The 22648-nt window shown below is 43.9% G+C and overlaps 1 protein-coding gene across 2 annotated transcripts in view; it reads right to left on the minus strand.

Moving 5' to 3' along the window:
• The window catches only part of RICTOR (RPTOR independent companion of MTOR complex 2), a 1007050-nt gene that overhangs the window by 931785 nt on the left and 52617 nt on the right, over positions 1-22648 (minus strand). For both annotated transcript variants that reach the window (XM_069221337.1, XM_069221336.1), the window contains exon 4: positions 2484-2548. In XM_069221337.1, the coding sequence (XP_069077438.1) occupies positions 2484-2548 (65 nt within the window). The remainder of the gene's footprint in view (positions 1-2483; positions 2549-22648) is intronic.

Raw genomic sequence — 22648 nt, forward strand, 5'->3', positions numbered from 1 at the left:
GTTGTCAGTTAGAGACACAATAAATGCAAACAATATTTAGGTTGAGAGATTACTTCTATGAAGGACTGGTCTTTACCTAAAACCTACGAGTATCTTTGAGAGTAAGAAACTTTTATAGTGTTTGCGCAGTAGGCATATGATTTTTAGGTCGAGCGCGCAAGCACTTTCACCTCTTAATTGTTGAGGGCTTTTAACCACGCCCATCACTTTCACTTGTTTGTGAGTTTACCTTTCAAAAATCACTTGACGTCACTGGAAAAAGCTTTGCGTTGTCCCACCTTGAGGCTGTTTTTATCACACAATGCAGAGTGCCCCTGTTACATGGATTATTGCACGATCACAGATATACTTCAGCGTGACTGAACTACTTTTTTTTTTTCTTTTGTCTCTCCCCATCCTGCTGCATGGTGGCCATGGCGTTCACAGAGCAAACAGGCACAAGTGTGAACTCAATCAGCAGTATTGAAGCACTGGTCACATTGTTCACAATTACCTAATAAGACTCATTTCTTGTAGCTCTCCCCTTAAAACACTTGAAATTGGTAAATGCTTTAAGTAAAACAGAAATCCAAAATGAAAGTGGCTCTCCCGGCACAGCAGGAGATCGATACCACAATATTCACTGCACTCTGGAATCTTGACCCATAATGCTTTGCAGGGCATTACTTTTACAAAACAGTTTTGCACGTAACTCAATCTGTGGTGATCCTAGGACAATGGGACCACTACCAAAATATTATGCACAGCATACTCTTTCTGTCTACATCATCTCTGCGTGTCCACGCTAGGTTATTGAGGGCATTACTTTTACAAAACATGTGTGCCTCTAACTCAGCCTGTGGTGGTCCTAGGACAATGGGACCACCACCAAAATGTTCAGCACAACTGTGCTATGTCTACATCATCTCTGGGTCCCCACACTAGGTTATTGGGGACCCCAAAATAACCCCTCCCACCATTCACTTTTTAAGTGTTCCCATTACATCTGAGAGTAGTTTGCATTTGAAGGGACTGGTTTGTAATATCATTGCTATAGGCCTGCTATCCCTGAAACTTTATAATGCACTACGCCCTCTCGGGGCTAAATATATTGTTACGCTGCATTTTTTAATGCCATTTTCTTTTTGAGGGGTTATGTTCGCTAGGGGTTAACTATATAGTTATATGACCATGTTTCTTACAATTGCTAATTTCATTGTGGTGTCCTCTAGGGGCTGTTCTAAGCATTACAGTCATATCAACATACTAAAATATTTGTGGCACACAGAAACTTACCCCATAATGCTTTGCAGGGCATTACGTTTACAAAACATTTTTGCTCATAACTTAGCCTGTGGTGGTCCTAGGACAATGGAACCACCGCAAAAACGTTCAGCGTGTCGTGCTTTTTCTATCTATATTATTCTCTGGGTCCCCACACTATGTTATTGGGGACTCCAAAATAGTAACCCCTACCACCATTAGTTATCTTTTTTGTTTTTTAGCTCTCTCATGGTTGGAACTATTGAGATACAGTTGAGAGAAATTGTTTGTTATATCAGTGCAATAGAACTGTTAGCCTTGAAAATGTTTAACGCGCTATACCCTCTAGGGGCTAATTATATGGTTACAATACATTACTTTCACCTGTTTTTTTCATGGGGTTATGCCTTTTAGGGGCTAATAATACAGTTACATGGCCATGTTTCTAACAAATGATAATTTTGTAATGATGTTTAAGCAATACAGTTTAGTGCCAAAGGTTTATTTCTGATAAAGGCTAATATGATAATTGCTTATGTTTTAATACTCTCTCCTTATTACAATTATGATCATGATTCAGGCCAACTTAACATCCTTACTACACTATGACAGTTTAACATTCTTGATACGTTTTGGTGTCCCTTCCAGTTTATTCCTCCTCTGTGGCTGTCTTGTGTCTTTTTTGGGGGGAATTGTGTAAGCCAGCCAGCAACTCTGATGGTGGTGTGGTGGTAGTTGTATTCCATTTGAATTAGCGTGGCAGATTTAAATAAGTATGCTAAACAGCAACATTTTCATTTTTGCTGCAGATAGAGGAAGAAGATAAATCGACGTGCTTCAGTTATTTGCAGGGCCAGAGGAATTATATAGCAGGAAAAGACAAAATTGTGAGATAGGGTTGACCAATTTAAGTGGCATGAAAGTTCAGCTATGAATTTACAATGTCAATGGCTCCAACTCAAAAAATGCAAGACCTATTGCACTGCAAATGCTTGTTATAACATGAAGCCTTACAGCAAATATAACTGGGTAGAAAGTTGAAAGCTCTTGGCAGCTCTTAAGAACCTTTAACTATAGTTCATTTTTGAAAAATACAATGTATTGAGTTTGGATATGATTAGTTAACCCAATGTGATAGTTCCTTTAGGTAATAGCAACACTGTTACATGGTATATGAATGAAACCGTACTCTGAATCGTAGCACATGATATGTTAACAGTAAACTTGAAGCAGCAGCTTACCATATTATGATGTCTTCATAGGTAAAACCTAACTTTTCTTCACTGTGACCAACATTACAGACAAGCTACAAAGAAAACAGAAGATATTTTAAAAGGTAAGCTTTTTATTCTGTGCCTTATGTGCAGACTCTAAATATTTGACATATAACTGCTAATTCAAGTAAAAATAGCACCCATAATCAACTAATAAGAATGGAGTGCAATCCAATCTAGGGTTCATTAGATGAACCTCAAAGTATATTGTGCTGAATTTCATGTTATGAAGACATATCTTCTGAGACATCAAATTCACACAAAACCAGAATATATAATTGATTACTTTCAAAAGTATTATAATAACCCAAATTCACTTACACTAAATAAGCAAACAATGTCACTATCTTAATTACACAGTGACAACTAAAAGGAGCAGGTAAAAATCATAGATTTTACTGAAAAGGGTATTTTGATGCTACTGGAAAGGTTTTACAAACAACTCATCAAGCGGTTTCTTTTAAACCAATGTGGCTATGGCTAATCCTTTTAATTCACATTACGTCTGTGTCAGCAAAGCTCTTTGTCCCATACAATCACAGCATGAGTACTGTGCTGGATATAAAAGGGGAGAGCTCAATTAAACAGAGTGGTGATAAAAGATCCTGTTGCATTTGCAATATTTTTGTCTGTCTTTATTTTCTGTAAACTGCCATTTATTGGTGAATTGAAAAGAAAACTATACATATATATTTTTTAAAAATGTACCTATTCCCCTGTCTAAAATCCAGAGACTGAGCCGCAACTGTCACAGTAAAAGTCCTTTCTTCAGCGGTACCATCCTGAGTGTGCCAAGCACTGCACAAAAAGAGGCTGGAAGCAAAGTGGCACTTGTATAAAATGACCACCCTTCAAGTTACAGGTCGAAACCTCATAAAATTGTATATCTTGTCCCAATTACCGGAATCATATCTGGTAAGATCGCAGTAACTGGGAAAAGTGGGACTAGTACACCTTATTAACCATCTTATTGCCAACCCTGCAGTTGTTCAACTTAATCTTTTACATGCCTGAATGAGTTTCATTTCCTGTCAGTGGCTATGTTATTTAGTATCTATATTGCACCCAGTGTCAGCATACTTCAGAGTGCAGGTTTCCTGTAGTACCTGCACACCACAAACACTAGAAAACAAAATTATTTGCTTATAGGTTTGATGGTGTTTAAAAGGCAGAACTTTGAATAGAACGGTGCGCCTCACAAAACATACCCCTTTATACTTTTGGAGATGTGACTGCTATACTGTGGTTCAAGAGATGTTCACCTCATGAACACTCTCCTCAGAAGTGTGATTTAAATGAATGCCTCGTCATGGGGTGGAGGCTTTGTGGGGGATGCCCAGTGCTTCAACTGGAGGCCGATGAAGAGGTGGAATCCGTTTCATATCAGTTTCTGTCCCCTCTCACAAACATCAATGGTATCAGCGTGCCATATGGCATGCGGATGTCACAGCCTACCGGGGAGCAGCAGTTACTATGGTTGTCGCACCTGGAGTGCAATTTCTCACTCACCCTAGTGTTTTGTTTTCTCTGGAATGATTGGCTCTCCCAGGGAAAGCAAAACATGAAAGCTATTTTCTTTTTGGCTCAGCTAAGCCCAGGGCTTTTGTGCAGTCCCCAAGCACTAACTGTCATTTCTAGGAGGGGAGTAAGTTTATAAGGGGAGGAGGGTGAGGGGGTTGATCCCTCAGCAGCCAGGTCAATTCAGCCATCGATTTGTTACTGCATCATTCACATTATCCTTCCGTCTACCACGGTACGGAGCAATGTAGCAGCCCACATCAGCCATGAACTATTATTGTGTCATTCACATTTTGCTTCTGCCCACCAGAGCATAACCTGTAGGCTAAGAAGCCAGCCCAGTTCAGCCTTTGATACATTATTGTGACATTGACATTATGTTTCAGTCCCTTCAAAACACACATCAATGTGTGAGCCCAAGTCAGCCACTGCGTTACTGTGTCATTCAAATTTTGATTTCACCCACCACATCATACTTCATGGGGCACAGAGTTAGCCCACTTTAGCCTTTGAGATGTGATTAGAATAGACACATTTTGCTCCCATCCACCAAATCATAGGGCAATGTGTCACCCCTGTCATGCAACAATCTCATATTGTGTCACTTACATTTAACTTTTGGCCATCACAGCATACATCGTGAGAGAAGGGCTCAGCTTTTGGTCTTTTACTGTGGCATTTACATTTTGATTCCACCTACCACATCCCGTGACATAGGTCAGCCCACTTCAGACACTGATCTGTTAATGTGACATACAAATTATGATTCCCTCCACCTTAGCACGTATCATGTACAAGGGGTCAGCCCTCTTCTGATATTGACTAACTTCAGTGTAACAGCACTTTGTTCTTTCACAAAAACACAAAGTAGTTCTCCTCAATGCCAGAGACAAATGTGGTAATAGGTGCATTTGCTTTTTGTATATTTTGCAAGCTGAAGTAACTTTCTTTTTTAATTTAACCTTCTGAGGCAAAGTTTTTTGTATTGTAGCCTGGAGTTAGATTTTCTTTTCCTTTGTATTGATCCAGTTCTTTGCCAGTCCTTCACACAGAATTTCAGCTATTATGAATGGACACCTGCCTTGAGGAGACTAACTAACTAAAATGTTAAGGGATAAAAGTGGATCCAGACTCAACTTTGCAAATATGCTGTTATTTAACCACAACAACAGAACCACCTCTGTGAGGTCTTGAAAGCATGTCCCCATCCTTGTGGAGAAATAGTCCATAATTATCGTTTGTGAATTAATGCAGTCATGGGTGTGTTAGCGCGCCTGATCCTTAATAAGTAAACTTACAAGGGGACGTACATAGGTTGATGCACCTTTTGATTTGCATGGAGTATCCTAGCTAGGGTATGGCTGGTACTCTAATGATCAATACACAACTCAATAAACATTAGTCATCATCAGCAATAAATCAGAGGAACACAACAACCCATGACCCTCCGGTCATGAATAACCACAACTTGTTATAGGTTTAGTGATTTTTATTTCCCTATTAGTTACAATACTAAGTCATAACATTAATTCAACGCAATTCAAATCAAATGAATTTCAGATCAGTTTATTATAAAGGTGCCAAAAACATAATCTAACCAAAACTTGCATCAAAACATATTCTAATGCATTAGTAAGATTCAATAGAAAGATCAAAGGTAACAAGTTTTCCCTGTTCATAGAGTTCAGCAAAACAGTCAGTGAATTATATGTCTCTTAGGTCAGTCAGGTTGTCATATAAGGGGAAACATCATCTAGTCCAAATTAGCATCAGCATGTGGGACTTCATGCAAACAGTTTAGAAACAAAAATTTGGAAAAACCATCTAGCTAAGAAAACTAATTTGACAGTGCAGTTGGTACCTAGAAAGGAAAGGCATAAAGCTATATTCAGTCACATTATCATATCTACCTATCCTCGGTATGGATCAGCAACCGAGTCAGTCTTCGTCCTCACATCATCAATCGGTCAGCATCACATCAGACTCACAAAGTATGAGCCCAATGATCGAATCTCGAATTGCCTGAACAATATCTAGCATATGTGTCTGGCGTTTGACATCTCTCTGCATCTGTCTAATCTCCCCTCTGTCAGTTTGTTATATCGAAGTTAACCAGACTACCCCCTAATTTCCTATTTGTCAATTAATCACCAGTTATGACTCTACCCAATAGTTCTTTTATTCCAAATCTATGAATTTTAATTTTCCACAGTTCTCATGTTGTTGATTGGTCCGTTTTACGATCTCATCATCATCTGGCTCGTCAGGAATCAAAAATTTTGCATCTTCTTCTCCAGTCAGTGCCTTCATTGTTCAAGTCCTGGGAAAGTACACTCAGTGCGCTTTACACTCTCGGTCGCTGCAATTCTAATTTCATCATCTCCTGTCCATCGGTTCACGTAAAGGTTTCAGCTAAGCAAATGTTATTAAACAATGAGCAGTTCACGTTTAGTTCAGTTTGTCAGCATTTTCCATTAAACGCGAAGAAGTACAGCTTCTGCATGAGGCCTGTCAAAACTAGGCCAAAACATTAGGTAAGTTAAGGTCTACCATCATTGCAGAACATAGGTTATATCTCTCAATATGACATATTACTACATTATTTTTATACGTTTTTCTATATTTCATGTATACTAGTCATTTTATTAGTACATTCATGAATCCTGGTGGACAATTTCCGAGGTCACAATTTCAAACGTGCACATTAATTTTCTACATTAACCATTTCCTAACAAATTCATTATTTGAACACATAAACACCCAATAATAGTTTTTATTTAAATCATTTTTGCGTTGACAGGTATATGGATAAATGTTTATTTTTTCCAGCAATATACATTAAAACATCATAATCTATTCTTTACTGAATGATTGCACATCTCCAAGAGTTACACAATAGATGTCAGAAAATATCCTATATCAGGATTACAAAAGGGAAAACAACCCTTGCTTGGTGCTCAAAGTCTTAGGGTCTACAACATGGGGAAATTAAATTGCGGAATCACTCAAAGTGGCTAAATAGAACTCATTGTGATTAAACTGGTTAATTAATGTCAAAGTAGTTATTAGACCACATACCCCTAGGAACGGAAAAGAAGTTTAATATTTGCCTAAATATGTTGTGTGATAATACCCACAGAGGTAGTATGTGATCATGTAAGGCTCATAGTCTTTTCAGAACCATGATGAAAGTCCCCCACAGAAGTAGCAAGTGAAGACAATGTTGTTCAGGCCCCCACAAAGATAGCATATGATTTTAGGAATGTTCAGGTCCACACGGAAATGGTGAAGGAATGTAATCTTGCTGAAGTTCTAGCAATATTAGTGTGTAATTATAGCGATGTTTAAGTCCTCCTAGATAGAATGTGTTGTTACTGGGATGTTCTAATCCCCTTAAAGACAGTATGTGCTTACTGTTATGTTCATGTCTCCACAGAGACAGTGTGTGGTTACTGTGATTTTCAAGTTGCCACCATAATAGTGTGAGAAGATAATTGTGTTCAAGTCCCTACAGTGAGTGTTTAAAGGAAACCTTCAGGTCCCACATAGATAGTTTGTGGGTGTAATTATGTGTACATTTAAACAGGGATAGTGTGTGATCAGAGGCATGTTGAAGCCTGCACCTAGTGTGTGGTTATAGGGATGTTTGAGTCTTACAAAGATTGCATGTGAAGGTTAAAGATGTTCAAGTCTCTACAGAGATAGTGTATGATTATAGGAATATTCATGTCCACACCGAAGGGTGTGTGAAAGTAATTTGTTGAATTTCCCAGAAAGATAGTTATTGGAATCTTCATAGATAGTGTGTGATTATTGGGACGTTCAAGTCCTTAAAGAGATAGTGCGTAGTTATTGTGATTGCCAAGTCCCTACAAAGATTGTGGTTACTGACATGTTCAAGTTTCCGCAAAAATAATCATTTTCAAGTCTCTATAGTGACAGTGTGTAAAGTTCATGTCCCCAGACAGTGTATGAATGATATTATGTAGAATTTCAAACCAGGGATATTTTGTGATTATAAGCATTTTCAAGTCAGCACAGAGTGTGTGATTATACGGATATCCAAGACTTATAAAGATTGCAAGTGAAGATAACGATGTTCAAGTTCCCACAGAGATAGTGTGTGATTATAGGAATGCTCAAGACTTCACAGAATGCTCAAGACTTCACAGAGAGGGTGTGTGAAGGCAATCGCTTTCACGTCTCTACAAAAATGGTTTGTAAAGGCCGCTACAGAGTGAAAAGATACTGTGCCATTAGAGGCATTTTCAAGCCTACATGCAGTGTGTGATTATAGTGGTGTTCAAGTTTCTATCAAGATACTTTATGCAAATTACCATGGTCAAGTACATAAAGTGATAGCGAGTGAAGAAATGTATATTCAAGTCTAAGAATGTGTAAGAGTCAAGTGTAAGAATAATTTAAGTTTAAGTGCCCAGAGTGCCAGTGCGTAAGGATGATATTCAGGTCATCACACAGATAGTGTGTGAAGATAATCATGTTCAACTCCCAGAGTAACAGGGTGTTAAGAAGACTTGGGAGTTCCCACATAGTGCGTAAAGATAATGATTAAGTCCAAACAATGGTTGTGAGTGACTAGTTCAAGTGCCCAGAGATGAACACACTCACTATGGATGCTGCTCATACCTGGAAATGCGCACAGTGTAATTGGAGTACATTAACTTCTTCTGTGGCGGGAAGGCAGACTACTCAGGGAGTGTGGGGAGGAGGAGGCAACAACATAGTACACGCCTCAGGCAAATGTACTAGTAACTTTAAATCGACGGGCACTTTTGCCCTTATTAATGTTAGATCCCTCCCCAAACACAAATTTGAAATTGAAATTAATGAACTAATTTCCTCCCTGAATATTGACTGCCTTTTCCTGACAGAAACCTGGGCAAGGCCAGACTCTGATCCCGATTTTATTGCGGCGGCCCCCATGGGCTTTTCCTTCTATAGAGTGGATAGGAATACAGGCAGAGGAGGTGGCTTGGCTATAATTTGTAGATCTGAGCTCACTTGTACCTGGAATAATGCTAGTCATATGCCGGAGGTCTGTGAAATTATGGCATTTAAACTTTCTTTAGGTAAATCCCTTATTTTTGAAGGCTTGTTAATCTATCGTCCCCCCGGCCCCACTTCCAAGTTTCTTTCAAATTGGACTTCCTTATTGGAACCGTTAATGATGGCCTCTACTGCCATCATTTTAGGGGACTTTAATATTCATTTTGATAATATGACGGATCCGCGGGTGGTGGAATTCCTTAATTGGATGGCGGTCCTGGATTGGGTCCCTAAGAATGGGATGGCCACTCATAGAGCCGGCCATACCCTAGATGTAATTTTTGCCCACTCCGAGGTTGAAATTAATCTCCTAACATCCCCATTAGAATGGACGGATCACTTTCTCCTGACATTTAAATTTTTGGTCAGGCAGCAGCCGTCGATATCTACTCCCCAGAACAAATGGTTGAGACCATGGAAAAATATTAAATCAGAATCTTTAGCAATCGCATTAAGGCACAATTGGAATGACCCTAAGGTATCCACTCTACCCCCTCTTGCTAGATTTAATCAGGGCATCATTCAGGCAATGGACTCGCTAGCTCCGGCGAGGGCTGTGGCTCCTCGCGCTACAAAAAAACTTAATCAACCTTGGTTCTCTAAAGAGCTTAAAATATTACAAAGAAAATACCGGCAGAAAGAGCGCTGCTGGAAACTTAACCCTCGGGATGAGGAGAGAGCGAAACTTAAATCAGCTCTAAAAATTTACAAAGAAGCTTTTTTGACAGCTAAATCGGATTATTTCACACTTAAAATTAGCGAGGCGGCCAATTCCTCTAAGGAACTATTTAAAACTATCACTGCCCTCACCACCCCCCTAGATACTTCTAAAGGTGAAAATTCCCAAGACTTTTGCAACAAAGTGGCCAATTTTTTCGAACGTAAAATTCATAACATCTACTCTAGTTTTGAGTCAGACGATGAATATGTTAACCTATCTTTACGGTCAATTGTGCCCCCATGCCAGGGATTGACACCCCATGGGTCGCTGGATGAGCCTCATTTATTATCTAGGTTTAAATTGCCATCTAAAGAGGACATGCACAAGCTTTTACTTGAATGCAAATCTGGCTCCCCTACGGATCCTTGTCCTCCTGCTATCCTGCGACTTGTACCCGACTTAGTGGTACCTATGTTGACCCTTATTTTTCAGGAAGTTCTTATAACAGGTGTGTACCCCAAGGCATGGAAAGAAACTACGATCCTTCCTTTAAAAAAGAAGGAAACTGGCAAACCTGACGATTTGACTAATCTACGCCCTATAGCCCTTCTTCCCTTTGCGGCTAAAATGTTAGAAAAACATCTCAATAAAGGATTAGTTGATTTCCTGTCAGCCACTAAGGGCTTAGACAGTGCGCAACATGGTTTTCGGAAATTGCATAGCACGGAATCGGCTCTCATTGCATCTTCCGACACCATTCGCAGATTGGTTGATGAGGGCCAAGGGGTCTTTTTGGTTTTGCTAGATTTGTCTGCAGCATTTGATACGATTGCCCCTCATATTCTATTAGATCGTCTGCACCAGGCTGGTGTAAGAGATCAAGCTCTCAAACTGATTGAATCCTTTCTGTCCGACAGGTGGGCTACGGTTAGTAGTGGTGATTTCAGATCCCCAGCTTATCTGCTGCCGTGTGGGGTCCCTCAGGGCTCGTCACTCAGCCCTACGCTGTTTAATGTGTACGTGGCACCGCTGGCAGAATTAATTCGTACTTTCGGCTTCATTCCCACCTTGTATGCTGATGACACTCAGATCATCATCCCTATCGATAATGATTTGGAGAAAGTGGCTATCCGCTTTAATGCTTGTATGATAGCAGTAAACAATTGGATGAGAGCCAATTGGCTAAAACTCAATTGTGAAAAAACGGAAATCCTGTGTTTCGGGGTGAAAAGGGATCTCTGGTCCTCCATGTGGTGGCCGAAAGAATGCGGCACCCTCCCGGAGCCAGGATCCACCTCGAAAAACTTAGGGTTACTGTTTGATGACCAACTATCATTTAAACCGCAGGTTAATCTGATAGTTAAGTCCTGTATGTGGATGCTGAAGAAATTAAAGAAAGTTTTCCCTTTTATTCCACCCTCCTGTAAAATTGCCGCTACTCTGGCTCTAGTCATTTCTCGACTGGACTATGGAAATGCGCTGCTGCTTAACCTGGATAAAGCATCCCTCAACAAGCTACAGGTGATGCAGAACACCGCGGCTAGGCTTGTATTGAAGTTACCTCGTGGGGCCTCTGCTAAGAGCTCCCTCAGAAGCCTTCATTGGCTTCCGGTAGCCCAGCGGCTTTCTTTCAAGGCACTCTGCATCACTCATAAAGCTGTCCATGGGATTGGGCCCAACGCTTTGACCTCCAAGCTACAATTCTATAGGCCTAATAGGCCGCTGCGATCTGCTTCTGACTATCGAATTCAAACCTTCCGTACTAAGAAGGCGAAATGGGGAGATAAAGCGTTTACCATTGCGGCCGCCAAGATCTGGAATTCACTCCCGTTGAATTTTAGGCAAGAACATAATCATTTAAGATTTAGGAGATTGGTTAAAACGTGGCTCTTCCCGCAATAACTGGGGAGTCCCTTGGTACATGGATTCTGCCCCACCTCAGTCAGCGATTCGATGCCCACGGGTTGGAATGCGCTTTATAAATACGCAATACATACATACAATACATACATACAATGTGTTATTATATGGATCAAGTCAAAGAAAGATAGTGTGTGAAGATACTCATGTTCAAAGTCTTGAGATAGTGTGTAATTATAGTGATGCCCAGAGTTCTGCAGATGTTTCTACAGTGACATTGGGGGTCATTACGAGTTTGGCGGTAGCAGGACCGCCACTTTGGAAGTGGCAGTTGAACCGCCAGCAAGCCGGAGAAGACCACCAACTATGACCATGGCGGTACTTCCAACAGAATACAGCCAAACCACTGCCGGCACCACCACTGCAGTCATGCCGCCAGGGACGACGGTAACCACTTGCAGGCCAGGGGACACCATGTTTTCCCTGGACAGATTACGAGGTTGCACACCGCCAAGGTTTCGCCGCCGTTGCACCACCACGGAAACCCAGGCAGAAACCAACTGTATAAAAGGAGACACTCACCTTCAGGAAGCCATACTGGTCCGAAACCGCCATGGGACCTGAACTACAAATCCTCCCGCTGCTCCTGCTCGCCCAACGACTTAAGAACCAGCGAGGAAGACAGTAACATCAAGGACACGCACTTACCTGTCATTGTTGTAAAATGTCAAGGTACCTACGCACACACAACATAACAATCAGGAAGGGTGGCGACGGTGACATTGACACGTAATCCCATACCGACACGCACATTCACACACCGCCACGTGCACACACCCCAATATGCACACCCCCTATGGCCATCACATACACAAACACAGCTAAAAAACACAACAACTCCCAGATACACAGCACCGGCACAACCACACACAACACCACTAAACGACAACTACACCACAATAACTACCTCATCAAAACAATGTCAAGGACAGATAATACCCCTTGACAAATCATACATACAACACCCAGTACCACCATGAGGAAACAAACACAGACAACCAAATATCCCCCCCAAAAAAAAGCAGCACACGACATACCCCACAAACACATTACACAACGTACCTAACATACCATTCTCCACACACACTCACGCACACACACACTCCAAGTACACAAAGACACACAACACTGCAGCTAACACATGTCAATACAAACACCACACAATACCAGCACTACAACATGTCCACAGCATACACATAGCCATCACACAACACACCTGTAGGGAAATGTCTACCTTGGCATGGTTACCCCCTAACTTTTTGCCTTTTGTTGATGCCAGTTATGACGGAAAGTGTGCTGGGACCCTGCTAACCAGGCTCCAGCACCAGTGTTCTTTCCCTAAACTGTACCTTTGTTCCCACAATTGGCACAGCCCTGGCACACAGATACGTCCCTTGTAAATGGTGCCCCTGGTACCAAGGGCCCTGTGGCCAGGGAACCCCTCACTCAGCACATGCACACTGTCTCACAGCTTGTGGGTGCCATTCCCACATCCCACTGCCTGTGGCACAGGTAAACCATCCCCCTAGCAGGCCTTACAGCCCTAGGGCAGGGTGCACTATACCACAGGTGAGGACATAGTTGCATGAGCACTATGCCCCTACAGTGTCGAAGCCAAACCTTAGACATTGTAAGTGCAGGGTAGCCATAAAGAGTATATTGTCAATTACGAACTCCACAGTTCCATAATGGCTACACTGAAACCTGGGAAGTTTGGTATCAAACTTCTCAGCACAATAAATCCACACTGATACCAGTGTGGGATTTATTGAAAAATACACACAGAAGGCATCTTAGAGATGCCCCCTAAATACCAGTCCGACTCCTAGTGTTAGGCCGACCAGTTTCTGCCAGCCTGCCACAACCAGACGAGTTTCTGGCCACATGGGGTGAGTGCCTTTGTCACTCTGTGGCCAGTAACAAAGCCTGCACTGGGTGGAGGTGCTTCTCACTAGAACACCTGGCAGTGAGCCTCAAAGGATCGTGCCTGTTACAGCAGCTCAGGGAATCCCAGCTAGTGGAGATGCCCACCCCTCGGACACAGCCCCCACTTTTGACTGCAAGTCCGGAGGAGATAATGAGAAAAACAAGGAGGGGTCACCTACCAGCCCCTAAGGTGTCCTGAGCTGAGGTGACCCCTGCCTTTAGAAATCCTCCATCTTGGTTTTAGAGGATTCCCCCAATAGGAATAGGGATGTGCCCCCCTCCCCTCAGGGAGAGGAACAAGGAGGGTGTAGCCACCCTCAAGGACAGTAGCCATTGGTTATTCCCCCCGGACCTAAACACACCCCTAAAATTAGTATTTAGGGGTGACCCTGAACCCAGGAAATCAGATTCCTGCAACCTACAACAAGAAGGACTGCTGACTTGAAAGCCCCGCAGAGACGACGGAGACGACAACTGACTTCGTCCCAGCCCTACCGGCCTGTCTCCAGTCTCAAAGAACCTGCACAGCGATGCATCCAGCAGGACCTGCAACCTCTGAGGACTCAGAGGACTGGCCTGCACCCAAAGGACCAAGAAAGTCCCAAGAACAGTGGCACTTGCTGCAACAAACTTGCAACAAAGAAGCAACTTTAAAGAGATTCTCTATTCCCGCCAGAAGCTAGAGTCTTCACACTCTGCACCCGATGCCCCCGGCTCGAGTCCAGGACAACATACACCGCAGAGAGGACTCCCAGGTGACTCCAACGAGGTGGACACCCTGAGTTGACCCCCCTGCACCCTCACGACGATGCATGCATAGAGAATCCAGAGGCTCCCTCTGACCGCAACTGCCTGGTAACAAAGGAACCCGATGCCTGGAATAAGCACTGCACTAGCAGACCTCCAGGACCGAGAGGAACCACCTACCAGTGCAGGAGAGACAAGCAGGTAGCCTTGAACCTAGCCCAGTCGGTGGCTGGCCCGAGAAGCCCCCATGTGCCGTTCCTGCATCGCCAGAGTAATCCCCGGGTCCCTCCATTGCTTTCAATAGCAAACCCGACGCCTACTTTGCGTACTGCACCCGGCCGCCCCTGTGCCGCTGAGGGTGTGTTTTGTGTGCTTGTGTGTGTCCACCCTAGTGCTATGCAAAACCCCTCTGGTCTGCTCCCCGAGGACGCAGGTACTTACCTGCTAGCAGACTGTAACCGGAGCACCCCAGTACTTCATAGGCACCTATGTGTTTTGGGCACTCCTTTGACCTCTGCACCTGACCGGCCCAGTGTAGCTGGTGCAGTGACTTTTGGGTTGCCTTGAACCCCCAACGGTGGGCTGCCTGTGCCCAGGAGACTGACTGTGTAAGTGCTTTACTTACATGAGAAACCTAACCAAACTTACCTCGACCAGGAACTGTTGATTTTTGCACTGTGTCCACTTTTAAAATAGCTTATTGCCATTTTAACCACAACTGTGTGTACTACTGTTTTAAATCAAAGTTCTATACTTACCTGTGTGAAGTACCTTGCATTTAATGTACTTACCTCAAATCTTGAATCTTGTGGTTCTAAAATAAAGTAAGAAAAGATACTTTTCTATATAAAAATCTATTGGCCTGGAGTTGAGACATTGAGTGTGTGTTCCTCATTTACTGCCTGTGTGTGTACAACAAATGCTTAACACTACCCTCGATAAGCCTACTGCTCGACCACACTACCACAAAATAGAGCACTAGTATTATCTAATTTTGCCACTATCAACCTCTAAGGGGAACCCTTGGAGTCTGTGCACACTATCTCTCATTTTGAGATAGTATATACATAGCCAACTTCCTACAATACCCATCACTAGTGGACAAATGCAATGCACACAACCACACATGCTGCCCACATTTAATAGGTAGCATAACCACCACTGACAAACAAATGCAAACACACAAACATTGTCAGCCAATACAAATGCAGGACAAAGATACGTGGTATAAACCAACAACAAGTTGGTCCTTAATATATATTATTAATTAAACAATATCTATGTCCAAGGCCAGAGACTAGTTCAACCATTGTGTGTGCAACATGCACACAAAGCACGTTAGTGCCCCCAACTTGTCTCTTGACTATCATGTAACCTTCACAGTTAACGGCATCAAGGGTGCAGGCAGGCACCTCAGGGGTATTGGGGGGCAGGTTGAGGGAGCGGTTGGGCTTAGGATTGGGAGGGGGACCTTTGGGTTTAGGTTTAGGGGTGGGGGCTTGGGTCGAGGCTTTGTAGAGACCTGCGTACTCTTGGGAGGGCTTCTTGGTGTGGGCAGGGGAATGGGTACTGGCAGAGGGGGTATGGGAGGTCTTAGAAGAGGAAGGGCCGGACTTGGGAGGGACACAGAACGTTGAGGGGTATCACGGGGTGGGAGAGGAGTAGGAAAGGGGGAAAACTCAGAGAGGAAAGCTTTCTTTGGCAAACGGAGACAGTCATGGCAAAAGGGCAAAAGGGTTTGCGTGTGGAGGGAGTGGTTGTAAGAGGTGCAGTTGTGGATGTCTTGGGTGCATGTGTGTGCAAGGTATGCTTGTGAGTGGTGGGTGTCTCTTGGGTGAGTGTGAGCGTTTATGTGTCTTAGGGGGAGAAGGGGTGGAGGTGCTGGGAGATGCTGTGGTGGATGGGTGACTGTTGGGGTGGTGACTGCAGGTATGGTGGATGTGCTGCATGTAGGCATGTCTGTGGTTGTGGTGTCTGCGGATGTGGTGACTGGGATGGATGTTTGAGGGTCTGCTCTTGTGATGTCTGTGGGTAAGATAGGTGAAGTGGCTGGATCACTGGGTGTTGGTGTGGTGTCTGCAGGTGTGTCTGGTGTTGTGTTTGTGATGCTGGAGGTGGTGGGGAGGGTATCAGGGCAGGCATTGACTGTTAAAGTGTCTGCAAGTGGATGTTGTTGTGTGCATGCTGGTGTGTGTCCTGTGGTGCTTGTGTTTGTCAGCGCTACCCTCGGATCGTGAGGTGGACGCATCCTTGTCTGTTTGTCTGTGTGCTTTGGCTGGGTCAGAGAAGAGGGGTGTGGTATAGGGAAGAGGAAGGTGGAGGGGGGGGCGGAAGACAAAGGGTGACTGGCTGCCGTAAGTGTGGAGGCCAGAGCCTGAAAGGATCTCTGTAGGCCAGCCAGTGCACCGTGAATGCCCTCCAGGAACGCATTACTCTGTTGCACTTGAGTTACAAGTCCCCAAGTGGCATTCACAATGGTCAACTGACCCACAGAGATCAACCTCGGGAGGTCAATAGCCTCCTCACTGAGGGCAGCAGGACTGACAGGGCAAAGGAAACGGCCACCCTCTTGGGTGAGGGGGCATGGACAACTGGATAGGAAACTACAGGTAAGGCGGTGGTTGAAAGGGAAGTGGCGGACAGAGATGTTGCTGGGGTGGTCGCAGAAAGGTCCACCACCGAAGGAGGATTCAGAGGATGATGTTGATCTGGTCTTCCCTGTGGCACTACCCTCAGCTGTGGCCTACTGGGTCCCTCACTGTCTGTGGTCTCAGCACTCTGGGTTCCGTGGCCTGCAGCATCCCCACTCGCCTGTGCCCCATCTCCTTTACCGACCAATGCTGAGGGAGGGAGGGAGAGAGACATCACATCCTTCATATACAAACATTACAACATGTACAACTATAAGTATACATCTCCTGGCAGGTAAGTCAAAATTTAAAACTCTGATTCCACATCATGTCCAAATATAATAATTCTAACTACCCCCATTTGTCAATTGGCCACTGAAATCATAAAGCAACATCACAAAACAAAATAAAATGATGGACGGAGTGTTGAAAACTTTTCAAACACTCACCCCCAGTCACAGATCTGGGTTTAATCCATTGTTATTTAGCTCGCCATGTCACCCCAGTTTGGACCTAGCCATATGCAAATCAGTCTTGACCCTGTTCCCCATCGGAACTGTCCAGCCCGAACTGCCAGGCCAGGTCCTCCCTGGACCGTAAACAAGCATCCTGGGATCGGTTTCAGGGTATCACCCTTCATCAGCCAGGCTAGCTTGAATCCAGTGGCGCAGCAAGCAAGGGACCCACGTCTGGGCATACCCCTGCCACTTAGGGCAACTTTAGCAACACAAAAGGATGATGGACGGAGTGCTGAACAATGCAAACACTCACCCACAGTCACAGATCTGGGTTTAATCTATTGTTCTTTTGCTCGCCATGGCACCACAGTTTGGACCCAGCCATATGCAAATCAGTCTTGACCCTGTTCTTCATGGGAACAGTCCAGCCCGAACTGCCAGGCTAGGTCCTCCCTGGACCGGAAACAAGCATCATGGGACCGGTTTCAGGGTATTACCCTTCATCAACCAGGCTAGCTTGAATCCAATGCACAGTGAGCAAGGGACCCATGTCTGGGTCGGAGAACAGCACTGTCAATACATGTACCAAATCTGACAGGATTTACTGCAGTCACTATTCAGACATTGCCAAATACACCATGACTCCATGTACTAGGACCGTGGGATACCTAGCACCCATGATACATCCACAGACAGTCACAGAGAACATAGTTACAACAAACAATCATGGAGATTCCACAAAATCTTATGCGGGCTCATAACATTTCACCTGACATGCTGAATCAGACATAAAATGTGTACACATACTTCACTTACAGCAGACCTGACGTGCTACCCACGAGAAAGGTACTGACGATACTTACCCTACTAAAATTCACACAATTGAAACAAACACAACTGCTATGTAACGGACTACATATCCTACTACAACAACACGTGATAGTGACACGGAAGTACAGCTAAACTAATATGCGTGGCACAACAGAGGATACAGGTGAGCAAAGACCAAAACCTGTCCAAACAGGGCACATCAGCTCAAATAAGTGTAGCAATGGTTAGCCCACTATGCAGTATCAGCCACCAAGTATCTTTGAGACATGATGTGGGCAGGTAATCCCATATGTAGCACTTTTATAGGTGTGGCATTTGCATATCTAGCATGGGCAAAGCACATTGTACAAGGGTAATACTGTCTAGCCACTTACCTCGTCTACAACAAAGAACTTGGGACACAATTTATAAGTCCACGTCGTTGTAATGGCAAGAAATGTAAAGGCTAAAACACAACTTGAGTCCCCTATTGTTGGATGTCCATCCATGACAAACTCCACATACACCATTGTATGATGTTGAGTTGACTATGGGAAAACCTCCTGAAATCGCATATGGACACATTGGCCATATCAATTGACTGAATGGGATGCCTGCCTCATATGAGACATGCAACTGTTTCTGGACACTGGATAACTTGATCCTGTAACTTGTTGTTCAGGGCCAATGTTGCACATAGAGATGATCAATTGTATTGGGAGTGGTATAACACCACAAAGGTACATGAAACAGTAATAGCATTATTGGACTTGGTAAAACTAGATGGAAAGGATGATAATGCACCTTACTGACATATATCGCCGGGAAGAGTAACACATTTGGCTCAGTCACACGTGTATCTCCACATACAGTCATACATATCGCTTGACACATATGATCAACATGTTATCATGCAGAACCCAAAAGCAAGATCAAACATGTTTTAAATGGCAAATGGACTACTATGTATTTCCATTAGTCAACATACCTATATCATCTACTACATTGTTACTGCTGCTATACTGAGACAGCATACACCAAACTAGAGTACATGGATTCAGTCAGTACTTACCCACTTGTGGCTGATGTGCGTAGGCCACAGCCAAAATGAAGGCCATTAGGGCGGGTTCGGGTCCGACGGGCACCCCTCCCTCATTGGGAGGACATCCACCACTGGGCCTCAGAGGTCTTCCAGGCCCAGCGTCTCAGGTCCTCCCATCACTTTCAACAATAGGTGCTCAGTTGGCTGACACAACACCTATCACACATTGCTATGACATTGGACTCACCTTCTCCTCTGGTGCTCCATATAGGTGTCCATACAGGGAGAGGACCTCCTCCACAAGCTTGTCAAGCTCTTCTTGGGTGAAGGCTGGGACCCTAACACCTGCAGGATGTGGCATGGTAACTTCCAGAGGCAGTACACAGTAGCTCAGGTGGTGGAGGTTTTGCTGGCAGCAGTGTCACGAGTCAAGTAAGAAAAACTGCAGAAGATCGCGGTCACAGCTGCCACGTACACGACCGCCACAGCTGCCATTGGCCCTATGCCGCCAAAGGCAGCAATGTCTTCCAATGGCAAGTTACACCACAGTTGTGACCGCCTACTGCCATGACGACTTTCGCCGGCAGACTTGGGTCACTTCCACCTGTCCAATTCAGTAGGTCAGGCGCCTGCAATTTTGAATACAGGCCATGTATGGTGCCGTCTCCAAATCTGCATCATCTACTTCACCTCCTTTAGTGCAGTACATCTGTACGTACCGTAGTGTAGCCATTTTAAATATAGTCTCATGCACGTTAGTTTAACATGCTAGGCCGCTGTGCACTTTGCCCTAGATGTATTTTATTCAGCTTCGCACTGTTATTTTACAATAACCAGTTTTACGGTCTTGTTTTAATTTCTTCTATCACACTGTTTAGCTTAGTTCAGCACTGTGTTCTCAAATAATGCATTCTTGATCGCCCTGTGCTTTAGTCAAGGCTACAGTCTGGTACATTGCCGGTAAACGTGGTAGAAGTTTAGTCTCCAGTATTCAAAGAAAATACACATCCTTACATAGGGACATTTTCTTAGAACATCTGCGTGTTAGTTATAAAAACACTTCCTAGTCCTATTACACGTCAAGAGGGAGATTCCAGCTAGGGACAGACAACTAGATGCTGAATGCCCTGTTGCAGATGCTGATGCAGATTACAAGCCTTTGCTCAGGTATGAGAGTTGATGTCCTCCCGGGGGAACCTGAAAGGCAGGCTTAGAGCTTAACATGCTGTGCTCGAAATATAACTTAGAGAGAACATAACCTAGCAGCACTATGATAGCCTTATTCTTGTGCTTCACTCTCATCGTCACTATTTCAATCTTACTGTGTTGTAGTTCTGATTATTGCAGCTCACGCTTTGCTATCCAAAATGCAGTTGTTTTATTAAACCAATCTTTAAAACTTAAACTGCCTTTTTCATTTATATTTGAGACCGTACTGCGTATGAGAGAACCGGTTGTGACCTGAGTGACCACGACTTTCCTGAGAAGTATACTAAGATGTCATGCGCTCGGCTGCCCAATTGTCTCGACCATTAGGGAGAGATGAGGCACGGCTAGTTAGCCGGAGCAAAACCCAGATTTAGAGTGACAAGTGTCATCCACCGTGGGTTAGACTTAGTCCCCCACACTGTGAACGATCTTGCCGCTCAAAATCCAGTAGTCTCATTAGAATAATGAAAGCCTACGCGACATGGCGCCGCCAACGTTTGGTCAGGCTGTAATTTTCAGGTCCACCGGCATATCTCAGTCTCATTTTATATAATGACCCCTCAGTTCCGTATACGGAGACGTCTGTGGTACTGAGGATTTCCACCACCGCCGTATAGGTAACCCTATTTTCAGCAGGTGGTTGTTCAAGCTTGAACCTTAAAAGGAAAAAACACTTTTTTGGTGTGCCTTCTCTGAACTCTTAGTGATTACATGATGGCGAATCCCCAGGCTGTACAAATAGCTCTTAACATGAGACAACCTCTTATGACACATTTACTAGCACATGGTCTTACAGCACAGGGAGGTCCAGTCACGTTTGTGGTGGACGCCCACGCAGCCTGTTTTATTCTTGGGTCACATTTCCAGCAGTTGATGGGAACACAAATACATTTCATACTTATACACTTGCGAACGTGCCTGGGCAATACTGGGCGTACGCATATTTAGAAATACCTATATCTTATCAACAACATAATAATTGGCTTGATGGCGCTCTACCCCATACCATATTACCAGTAAGGTTAGGTCCACTAAGTAATGATGGTCCTACCTGGCCTTTATTGGCCACATATACACTTTATCCTGCAGTTGCGAATGTGGCGGTAACTGAGGTTCGACGCTTATATACTGAATTAACAGCAATATATAGACGATTAGTACAATTTGTAATGCAGATATTAAATACAAACCCAGCGTGTGCTGCTCCAGCGATACCACATGCAGCAACACCAGGTATAAATCCGGTGACTGTACACTCAATCATGTGTAAAGTCCCGGCCAAACGAGAGGAGACTCCGTTTTGGCTGGCACAAAAAATTAATACGCCGGTGGCAGTATTTCCCCATACAGGACCTCAGGATAAACATAGAATATTAACTATGTGCTTGCCCTTTGGGATGGTTCCTACAGCTGAACACTGTAATGCATGGGGCACGGTATTTGCCGCGCTCTATACAACGGCACACGGCACACCAACATTAGCCAACCTACCGGAAGTGCTTAAACAAATTCAAGATGAATATGGGACTGCCCCGGCCCTAGATTTGGGGAGGCAACTGATGGGCAATTTTGCCACAGTTTCCTCAATTATCCTAAGTAACCTTAAAGGGGAAGCAGTTGCACTTGCAAATAAGTTCCGCAACAAGATCAGGAGCGAGAGCTGCCTAAAATAATAGCGGAAACCTATTCCAGTATCAGTCGAGACAGCCTTGGGGCTAGACCACAAAAACCTCAATTTCAGGGTAAAATTAATAAGGATAATACTAAACAACAACCTAAGGGTAATAAGAAACGCTGGGAGAAAAAACAACAAACACCTAAGAAAGAAAGCGGAGAATCTCCACGAGTGGAGACCCCACAGAATAGATATAATCTCAGGAACAGAGAGAATATAAAAACGCCTGATAGATATCAATATACTGATACATGCCAATCTCGTTCCTTTCAGGACTCATCGGAAAAGAGAAATGAGAGAGGTGGGCGATCAGAGCGGAGAACAGAGTACAACGCTCTTCGGAGGTTTCTGCTAAGAAGGAAGAGAAACCAGTACAAAAAAACAACAATTTAAAAAGAAAAAAGTGGCAGCTGTCTCAGTCAGACATGCCACTCAGGAAGAGGGTTCTCTTGAATAACAAGAACTGGGC

This window comes from Pleurodeles waltl, chromosome 1_1 (genome assembly GCF_031143425.1).
Source record: "Pleurodeles waltl isolate 20211129_DDA chromosome 1_1, aPleWal1.hap1.20221129, whole genome shotgun sequence".
Classification (NCBI taxonomy): domain Eukaryota; kingdom Metazoa; phylum Chordata; class Amphibia; order Caudata; family Salamandridae; genus Pleurodeles; species Pleurodeles waltl.